The 11,346-nt window shown below is 38.7% G+C and overlaps 1 protein-coding gene across 1 annotated transcript in view; it reads right to left on the bottom strand.

Moving 5' to 3' along the window:
* Positions 1 to 11,346, bottom strand: part of Capza1 (capping actin protein of muscle Z-line subunit alpha 1) — a 56,197-nt gene that overhangs the window by 13,534 nt on the left and 31,317 nt on the right. Inside the window, exons 6-8 of the mRNA XM_008833966.3 lie at positions 8,859 to 8,938; positions 8,199 to 8,277; positions 1,095 to 1,166 (exon numbers count right to left, since the gene is read on the bottom strand). Of these exons, the coding sequence (XP_008832188.2) occupies positions 1,095 to 1,166; positions 8,199 to 8,277; positions 8,859 to 8,938 (231 nt within the window). The remainder of the gene's footprint in view (positions 1 to 1,094; positions 1,167 to 8,198; positions 8,278 to 8,858; positions 8,939 to 11,346) is intronic.

Here is an 11,346-nt window from a genome sequence, read left to right as displayed (position 1 = left end):
ATATTGACATATTTCTCACACTTGTTAGACTAGGTGCTATCAGACAGCCAGCGTTGGAGAGGATGTGGGGAAAGAAGAAAACCATGTGCACTGTTAGTGAGATTATAAAAAAAAATGTTTGAAATTAAAAAATGAAGCTGTTATGACTTCATATCCATATTCAGGTGCCAAGGAACCAAGTGTAACTGACTGTGACTAGTAATAATCAGATATATAGAGATTAGAGACACATGTGCAAACATTTGAATGTTAGTAGCATTAAAAATGAGTCTTTCTGTATGAAACTGTGTTTTTTAATAATGAAATGGAGATCTTTTTTAAAGATCTCATTTAACTTTATGTCTTATAGGGTTTACACTGAGTACAATATTGTATAACTGTAGTAATTCAACTGTAAACCTAAAAATTTACAGCCAATTCTGAAAAAGATGCATCTTAGCTCAGAAAATTGTTATTGAATATGTCAATGCTGTTGTAATGAAATGCTTCTTCTAAGTATGTGGTTATTAAATAAATAAGAACAACAAAAAAAAGGTGAAGGTAACAGAATCAATTTTCTTGAAGCTGGGCATGGTGGCATACACCTAAAATCTCAGAATTTAGGAGGTGGAAGCAGGAAGATTAAGAAAGGGAAGAGGAGGAGAAGAAAGGAGAAAAGAGAAGAGGGGAGGGTAGAAGAGAAGACAAAGAAAAGAAAAAAAACAACAAAGAACAGACATTTTCCTCAGGTCATAATTACTATTTTGAGGAAATAATTTTATACCAATATGACCGTCAGTAATTAGGGTCATTAACTGCTAAAATCAGTACCAGTAATCAGATGCAAAACTAATTTTCTTTTAAAAAAAATTTTAGTTATTTTTATTTTAAGTGTTATGAGTGTATTGCCTGCATGTAAGTACACCCATGTCATGCAATGCCTAGAGGCCAGAAGAGGGCGTTGGATCCCCTGGAACTGTTTGTGTGTATTAGGGATTGAACCTGGGTTGTCTGGAAGAAGAGCAAAGTGTTCCTAACTGCTGAGCCATCTCTCCAGCCCCCAAACTAATTTCTTAAAAGAAAGACAGATGAGACATTAAAGATTGCATACTCACAGAAATAGGGATTGAATCTTGTACATCTTTATGACTAACCAACTGAACATTGCCATCCTCATAATAATGAACCTGTGTGAAACAATATTTGAGAAAGTTTGTGCGTAATTCATATTGAAACATTGTTAAGGGCACAGTCAACACTTTAAGCTATCTTATATTGGTCAGCCACCTTTACCAACTGAATAAATACAATAATTAATAATGATAATTAATAAAATTCACAGAATTAAATTTAACAATTTACCAACTGAATAAATGATAATTCAATGATAATTCATAAAATTCACAAAATTAAAGAATTCTTTCTTTAGCATAGGAAAACTGATCACTTAAGTTTAATGAACACTTACAAAATGCTTATTACAGTCTAGGTACCGTGCTACATATTATGAATACAAATAGATGAACATCCTATTTTTATTTCATGACAGGGACCTGATAAGTAGCTCTGGCTGGCCTGGAACTTACGGAAATCCTCCTATTTCTGTCTCCCAAGTGCTGAGATTACAGTAGTGAGCCACCATATGTGGCACGATCCTACTCTTAACAGTCTAAAAATAATTAAAATAATGGACCATTAGTTTTTCTATGTGAAAACCAAGAAATCTTAATGGATCCTGGTATCTAATATCTGATCTCTCTCTCTCCATATGCACTGTTATTGACATTGGCAAATAGATATTATTCCATACAGTCAAAACTTGAAAGTTAAAGACAGACTGAAAACCAAGGTTTTTTTTTTTTGTCTTTTTGAAACAGGGTCTCCCTGTAGCCCTAGCTGTTCTGGAACTCACTATGTAGACCAGGCTGGCCTTGAACTCACAGAGATCTGCCTGCTTCTCCCTCCCAAGTGCTGGAACTACAGGCGTGTGCCACCATGCCCAGCTGAAAACCAAGTATTTTATTGCAAATTACAAAAGTAAGTGTTGAGCTGGAGAGTTGCCTCAGCGGTTAAGAGCACTAGTTGCTCTTGCAGAGGGCCAGCACCTCTTCAATTCCCAGCACCCATATGGTAGCTAAAAACCACTCATCACTCCAGTTCCAAAGGAATCCAATGCCATCTCTGACCTCCATGAGCATTGTATAACATAGGTGTACTTACATGTATATAGGCAATACACTCATACACATAAAATAAAAATAATTTTTTTTAAAAAAGTGTTAGGTTATCAAGATGGCTTGGTGGGTAAAGATGCTGCCAAGCCTGAAGATCTGAGTTTGATCCCTGGACTGACACACTGGAAGGAGAGAACCAACTTCCATGGGCTGTCCCCTGACTTCTGCATGTACCACCCCACTTCCCAATAACTACATGTTAAAGAATGGTGTGATGAAAGCAATTTTGGAGCTATGAACTTAGCATGTCAGAGCACACATGAGACTCTGGATTTGATCCCTTATTCCCACAAAGAAAGGAAAACAAAACAAAATAGCAATGTAGTTTTGCAGGTGTAAAGTGAGGTGCTATAAATTAAGAAAACAGTGGGGCTGGAGAGATGGCTCAGCAGTTATGAGCACCTGCTGCTCTTCGAGAGAACCAAAGTTTGATTCACAGCACCCATGTTAGGTAGTTCGTTGCCTGTAACTACTCCAGCTCTAGGAAATCTGACACCTTTTTTTCTGATCTTGCACGTGCACTAATGTGCATCTACATTTACAGACTCATACAGATACAATAGTTAAAAATAAAAAAATAAAATCTTTTAAAAAAGAAAATGGGGCCAAAGAGATAGATGGTTTAGCAGTCAGTTAAGAACAATGACTGCTCTTGCAGAGGACTGAGTTTTGGTTCCCATCACCCACATGGCAGCTAATAACCATTAGTAACTCCATTTCCAGGGCATCTGACACCCTCTTCTGGCCTCTGCAGCCATTGCATGATATGGGTGTACTTGCATATATGCAGGCAAAACACTCACACAAACAAAAGTAAACCAAACCAAATCAAACCAAAAAAACAATTGGCAAGAAGGAAAAGCACGAGACAGACTAGCAGATCAATGACACGCAAAGCTCAAGAGTTTTGGCAAATTGCAAGATATATTCAATTATCCAAACAGGATAAGGGAACCCTTTGAGAAGTGCATTTGAACAGGTTCTTGAACATAGGTGCTGTCACCCAAGCAGTAAGACAGAGGTTACATTTAGCAAGGGTTAAGTATGAGAAGCATAACTTGTTCAGCTGAGGAAGGACAAAGACCGCACTACAGATGAACACATGTGAAAAGGAGTGTGTCAGAAGACACTGCTATCAAGGTGAAGCCAGACTGCCAAGAGTAAAGACTAATGAACTAAATTGAGAACTCAAATTTTATCCTATTATAGGTGACGGAGAGTGGTAGTAATGCCATTTCTTTCATCTAGTACTATGGTCTCCATGTTGGTACCCTCACAAAATTCTTATGTTGGAACCTATAATCTACAGTGATAGAATCAAGAGGTGGGATTTTTCAGAATCAGTTAAGACATGAAGGCTCGACCCTTATTTATTTTAAAAAAGGACTCTTGCTTGCTTTGCTGTTGCCTTATGAAGACACCATGTCTGTTCCTTGCACATAAGGGGAATGCACAAACAGAGCTTTGTCTGTGAAGAACAGCCCTTGCCAACAATGAATCTGTTGGCATTTTGATCTTGGACTTTTTGGCCACCAGAAGTGGGAACAGTAAACTTACTATTTATAAATTTCCCAGTCAGAAGTGTTTTGTTATAGCAGCCTAAATAAACAGAATAAACCCATATTGAGTATTTACTACCTGCACTTATCTAAACAAAAAGAAATGTCTTTATGTATTTGTCTCAGGTCCAACACTGCTGCCTCTGCCCAGTCCATCTTGCTAGCTAAAGATCAGCAGTGGTTTTTCCTTGTCCAGTCCTGGGATCAAACCTAGGGCTTCACACATGCTGGATAAACACTCTACCACTAACCTACAACTCCAGGCCAAGAAACGTTTTTAGAGCTAAGGTAGAAATGTGAGGTGCAGTGGCTCATATGCAGGAGGATGAAGCAGGAGGATTGCTGCCAGCCTGAAATACAGAGTGAGTTCTAGGCCAGTTGGGGCTACAGAGTGAGATCATATCTCAAAAACCCAAAATCTTAAAAATCACAAAAAAGAACATGCAACCGATTTGAACCTTTGCCATGGTTCTTTTTTACATTTTTAATTTTTTTCTTTTGAGTCAGTCTATGTAGCTCCTGCCTCAGCTTCTGGGCCACTATGATCTGTTATGGTTCTTAAGAACTACAACACAGAAAGAAATAGAAAGCCAATAAGCTTTACTGTTATGACCTCAAATGAACTACTGGAAAGCATCAGTGTCATTTTCATTAGCTGATATACTATTGACATAGTAAATTTTAGAAATCAAGTTTATCCTCTACTTGTTCTAAAAACAGAGCCATTTCCAGGGCTCAGTTGCTAATAAAAAAAGATTTGTCAATATAAATTACAATATGCCTGATATCCTTTTTTTTTCCCCCTTGGTCTTTTTGAGACAGGGTCTCCCTGTAGCACTGGCCTGGAACTCACTACGTAGACCAGGGTGGCCTTAAATTCACAGAGATCCATCTGCCTCTGCCTCCCACATGCTGGGATTAAAGGCCTGCACCACCATGCTGGGCCCTCTAGCATATCCTTTTGTCTGCAGAATAGCAATTTTGGAGTTGGAGAGATGACTCAGCAGCTAAGAACACTGACTGTTCTTGTAGAAGACTCAGGTTTGAATCCCAGCACCCACATGGCAGCTAACAACTGTCTGTAACTCCAGTTCCAGGGGATCTGACAGCCTCTTCTGTCCTCCGTGGGCATTGCATGACATGGGTGCACTTACATACATGCATACACATAAAATAAAAATAATAAAATATTAAAAAAAAAAATAAAATTTCATTAAATAAATAAAAGATTGAGGATTACTTGGAAAAGACATTGAGATGCTTAGCCTTTCATAGCCAAAATTGTTATTCTTTTTTAAAAAATTTTATTATTTTGTTTGTGTATGCATGTGTATTCATGTGTGGAGGTCAGAGGACAACTTGTAGGGGTTGGTTCTCTCCTTCCATCATATAAGGTTTAGGGATTGAACTCAGGTCATTAGGCTTGAGAGTAGGTGCCTTTGCAGGTTGAACTATCTCACTGGTTCCTATTCAGACTTTAAGAGATGTAAATAAAAAGCCAAACTCCAAGCACTTAGGAGGACTATACACACGATATTAGGTATCCAAGGTCAACCTGGGATATATTTTGATACCCTGTAATTAGAATCAAGCCAGATGTGGTAGTATAGGCCTGTAATGTCAGCAATTGGGAGGCAGAGGCAGGAGGATTAGGAATTTAAGGTTTATAGTAGTTCACCCAAAAATCAGGGCTGGGAATTTTGCTTGGTGGTACAGCACTTGTTTCATATACTGCGCTCAATCCCAAGCATATAAATAAAACAGGTAAGTAAGTCTAGCTTGGTAGCTAGATGCCTATAATCCCAGGAGAGTGAAGTAGAAGGGTGAGTTCAGGTTATCTTCAGCTACATAGCAAGTTTAAGGCTAGCCTGGGTTACATGAGACCCTGTCTCAAAAAGACAAAAATAAAAAGGTATAAACAAAGGGATATTAGGCCCTGTTTAAAGATTTTTAACCATAGGTTTGCAATAGCAAAGCTAAAGCACAAATAATTGTTTCTGTCCAAAAGGGAAATATATTTATATAGATTTATAGCAATTTTGCTAGGTTAATGCTGATGTCAAAGTTATAAGAAGTTTGGAGTATTATGCCACTTGTGGGTTTGGTTAACAAAAACAGGATATTCTTGTTTTAGGATGGTCTCTCTCTGACATAGACCCCTGAAAAAGATTTGAGGAGAAGCAGCCTATTGTGAGGTAATCTCAGGAAGGATTAGTAAGGGATCAGTGGGACAACAGGTAAGGAAGGGTTCCAAGTACATTACTGAACTGGTTACAGCTGTGGGCACTGGACTCTGAAGGGCAAAGCAGTACATGCTCAGCACTGCTCCTAAGGGTACAAACTACCATTCTTATCTTAGATTTCACCAAGGGCTACTTTCAAAGCAAAAACTCATGGTAAAAAGGCAGGCATGATAAGGTGCATGCAGCAAGGGTGAATACAGACAGCATGTGCATGTATGTAATGAGTTTTTGCTTGTTTTATTGGTGCTGAGGATAGAACCCCAGCCTTGTGCATTTTAGGTAAGCCCTCTACCACTGAGCTGTATCCCTCTGTTCCTTACCTGTTTTTGATTAAATTATATTGTTGAAAAATACAACTTTTGCTAATTTTTTTTATTAAGACAATTCAATGTAACATAGGCACGATTAGATACTGATCATTCCATTATCAGAACTGTCCAATCTGACTTTGGAGTTAGCTAGATTGGAAAAAATCTCCTGAATTAGAAAGTCCAATGTCTTCTAAGATATTAGACTTCAAACCAGACAAGACAGCAAGTGAGTTAACAGTCACCTTATTCTGCTCCTCTCTGTCCTGACTCTAGCATTAAAGATGTACTCCACTTGACTGTATTTCAAAGATGATGGCACCTGGACAGCCTCTATAGTTCTGCTATAGTTCAAATTAAAATTTTATTTATTGAATTTCTGTAAGTGTTTTGCCTGCGTGTATGACACACATCATGCAATGCCTATAGAGGATGGAAGAAGGCACCAGATTCCTTGGAACTGGAGTTACAGACAGTAGTTAGCTATCATGTGGGTGCTGGGAACCAAGCCTTCATCCTCTGCAAGAGCAGCCAGTGCTCTTAATTGCTGAGTCATCTCTCCAGTTACTAATTTAAAAACCTTTATGTCATGGCTGGAGTACCCACATGGTGGCTCACAAATGTCCTGGAACTCCAGTTCCAGGGGATCCAGTTCCCTCTTCTGGCCTCTATGGGCACTGCTTGCATGTGGTTGCCCTCACATACATGCAGGCAAAACACACACATTTTTTAAAAAAGCCCCAAACCAAAACAAAACCAAAACCAAAAAAAAAAAAAATTAAAAAAAAAATTCCTTTCTACCAACAAAAATAAAAACCGAACAACAATAAACTTTATTCTTAGTTTTTCCAGAACTAAGAGTTAAATGACAGGGCTAGAAAGGTGGCTCAGGGGTTAAGAGCACTAGCGGCTGTTCTTGCTGAGGACTAAGTTTCAGTTCCCAGCACCCATATGGAAGCTCACAACCGTCTATAACTCCAGTTCCAGGGGATACTACACCCCACTTCTGGCTTCCATGGGTACCAGGCCAAACACTCATAAACATAAGAAACAAAAACCTTTAAAAATTGTGAATATATTCTATTAAAAAAAAACAAAACCAAAGAAGTTAAATAATAAAAGACTCCTGGGGCTGGAGAGATGGCTCAGTAGTTAAGAGCACTAACTGCTCTTGCAGAGGACCCAGGTTCGATTCCCAGCACCCACATGGTGGCTATGAACCGTCCTTAACTCCAGTTCCAGGGGAATCCAAAGCCCTCTTCTGACCGCCATGGCATCGCATGACACGGGTGCACTCACATACACGCGGGCAATACACTCATACACATAAAATAAAAATAATAAAATATTAAAAAAAAAAGACTCTACATGAATACTGGGAATCAAACTCAGTCCTCATTCTTGAATGGGAAGCACTTAACTGCCTAAGCCATCATCTCTCCAGCTCCTAACTTATATTTATTTTACTTTTAATTGTGTGTGTGTGTGTGTGTGTGTGCGTGTGCGCGCGCACATGTGTGTGCACCTTCAGATGACACTGGATCCCCTGGAGCTGGAGTTGCAGGTAGCTGTGAGTTGCCTAATGTGGATACTAGGAACAAAACTCAGGTCCTCTGGAAGAGCAGCAAGTGCTCTTAATAGCTGAAACATCTCTCCAGGCCCTGCAACTTAATACTTACTCAGTCCTCCATGTTCTCTTCTCCCCCTCCTTCTTTCCCACTCTTTTATGTGGCATTAGGATCAAACCCAGGGCCTTGTACATAACAGGGAAGTGTTCTATTAGTCTATTTCTAATACCAGAACAAAGGCCACCTGGTATCTTTATTTTAACACGTGAAGTTTTACCTAACACCTGTAAATACATTGGAATCTCACCTGAATCTTGAGCACTCCAACCACCTGGGCTGTAGGTGGTGTGATGGTGAACTTCCACTCTGATCTCCAACGACCATTCCTATTAAAATACATACACATACATGATGTTGCAGAATTTGCAACAGGCACAGGAAAGAAGTGATCTGCCACTGAGGCACCGAAGTTTGCAATGGGGTGGGAGCCATTTTCAATGTCACAAACTCAAGACTGTCCACTCAAACAAAAGTTTGGACTCAAGTGGCCCGATCATAAACAAGCCCTTTCTAAGTTGCTTGGACTTTATCTTTTCCTTTGTTTCCCCTGAAGTAGAACCATGCCTATTCTGATCTGAAAGGCTCTTCTAAAAACAGATAGGCTGCTTCAATGCTAATCTATACAATTAACTCCAAGTATTAATAACCCTAACCCAAGGAAAACTCAGTTTTTTCACCTGAGTACTTTAATAATTACATGTTCTCATTCAATATAACAATATTTTTAGAGATATAATTATGAAATCTTAGAATTAGAAGGAATCTAAACAATGTCTAAATCCTTCATTTTATAGAAAACTAAAGTCTCTAAATAAAATTATCTTAAGATAGTTAAAAACCAAATCTTGTTGCTAATTTCTTTCCAATATAAATTAGATACAAATAGAAGGAAACATCTATTTCTTACCAGAAGTTTTTAGGCTGAAACTGGTGGCTTTCAATACATGCAATAATTGTCTGTTGCCCATCTATAGTTTTAGCATAAACCTATTGTTGGGGAAAAAAAGTTAAGACTTGAAAAGCACATTTACTCTAAACAATGAATTGCACAAAAGCAGTATGCTAAATCTAAATCCTTGAGGGAGACAGAGTCAGAACAGACTTGTAACTTGATAGCTTATTGGGGGTATGATCACAAAGCAGATGTATTATGTTCCAGCAGAAACAGTGGTACAATGAGTCTGAGGAGGTTACTGCTCTTGGCATATAACAGTGTAAGTGAGGTGCCATTTAGGCTGGGCCTTATAAAACACATGAAATTCTGACAAGCAGAGAATGAGGATAAAGACTAGTAAACAACTCTGGCAGGAAAACATGGACATGTTAAGTAAATAGCAATTAATTCTGCCAGGATAGAGGAGTTGTGTGAGGTGGACTAGTGGGAAACAAAACAGAAAGAAGGCGGCCATGTATTAAATAGAAGTGAAGTAAAAAGTTTGGACTTTATTCTATAGACAGAGACAACAAAACACTATCAGAACTATTACTCTGGGAGAAAAATCAGTATTAGTGCACTGGATAAAAATGGAAAAAAGGTCGGTTAGGAGGCCAGAGATATAACGTAGGGTGTTATGAATGAGAATGGAAGGAAGGCATCACACAGAATGCAGAAGTATAATCAGAAGTCTAGCTGCACACTATCATCAAAGAGCAAAGGAAAAAAGGAGCCAAAATATTTCTACACCTGGATGCATAGAACAATGTGGCATCATTAACAGACTGAGAAATCTAGATGTCTAAATAACACTCAGGAACATTAACTCTCAAGAGTGGGAGAAGTGGAGCAGTGAGTAGAAAGGCAATCACCAAAGGAAGCAAGCAAACAGTGCTTTAAAATCCTCAATGCGTCTTCAGTATACTTTCCTTCCCTTGTTTGTTTGAGACAAACAAGGGTCCCACTCTGTAGGCCAGGCTGGTCTCATACTTGTGGCAATCTTTCTTGCCTTAGCACTCCAAGTTCTGGCATGAGGCATCACACCCAGATTCCCTATACTAAATGCACTGTAAACTTTTTGTTGTTGTCATCTTGGTTTTGTTTTCAGTCTCAATCCTAATAAAATGTAGGGTTCAGATGCTCACCTAACAATTGGAAATGTCTGGAACACATTGTATAGAAAATTTGATATGGAATGAGATGAAATTAGGGACTTCTAAAGACAGCTAAGGATGTAGGTCACTAGTAATCAGCAGACATTAGAGTAATTCTGTTGCTCATATAATACCTAATAGAAGTGAAAATAAGACCTAGTAGGGCCCCAGTAGGGTTATATGGTAGAGTTCTCCAAATTAAGAATGTGGTCTGAGGCTGCCAGACAGTGCCTGACTAGCCAAGATGGAGACTATTACAGAGTTCAGAACTGGTCAAACACAGAGTCTATGAGACACTTAACTTTAAGTGACACATCTTCAATGCAACTTCTACACATAGGAGGAATGCATCTCTCAACCCTCATCAGAGAAGTTTCCTTATGCAGCACATGGTGATTAACACAGAATCCCATAACTGACCAATGTGCAGAGAACAAGAGGCCACAGAGTGCTTATACCTGACTAGGACACCTATGTCAAACCTTTGCCTCCCAAGGCTCAGGGATCATTGCAGAAGAGGGGGCAGAAAGATTGTAATAGCCAGAGGTGGTGGATGACCACAAGGAGGCACAATCTTGCTGGTCAGTTACTCATATGAACTCACAGTAATGGTGACAGCATGCATAAGTGCTATCCAAAATTAAATCAGATAAAATTCCAGTATAGACATGGGGAAGTGGGTAAGAAACCCCAACCTAATCTAAGGAACTTTTGGCAACTGATGGCTTCTGGGAGGGGGAAAGACAATGTCTTATAGGGATGGAACTCTTCATGGGCCCAGTGGATAGACCCACACTGAAGGACATTTGGGGGTCACAAATCAGACTTTATAAGCCATATTATATATGTAAGAGAGTACATTAAATTATATGGGGGATAGAAGGGGGAAGTACAGATGGGAGGGAATCTAAATACCATTAAATTATATTGTATGAAAATTGCAAAAATTTTAGATAAACTTTGAATAGTAACAAATGATAAGTTGCAAGTGTCCATAGAATTGGGCAGCTGATTTCTAAGAGGGAGCAGATCTTGTCTCCTTTTTTGCAATGTTTGAAAAAGAGTTCTGTACTTATCTACCATGATCTGATTACTCTATTATTTAAAAAAGCCCAACCACATAATAATAATGGCCTCTACCATTCACTTAGAGCTTACTTTGTGCCAGGCACTATTCTAAGCATCTTATATTAACTTACTGAATCCTTACAACACTATGTGGTAAGAACTATTACTTTTATTTTACAGATGAGGAAATGGAGGCACATGATGTTAAGTAATTTACTTAAGGTCATACAACTAGTTAA

This window comes from Nannospalax galili, unplaced genomic scaffold (assembly GCF_000622305.1).
Source record: "Nannospalax galili isolate Female #2095 unplaced genomic scaffold, S.galili_v1.0 scaffold475, whole genome shotgun sequence".
NCBI lineage: Eukaryota > Metazoa > Chordata > Mammalia > Rodentia > Spalacidae > Nannospalax > Nannospalax galili.
The sequence above is the reverse complement of the archived record's forward strand: the minus strand, read 5'-3'. Positions and strand labels throughout refer to the sequence as shown.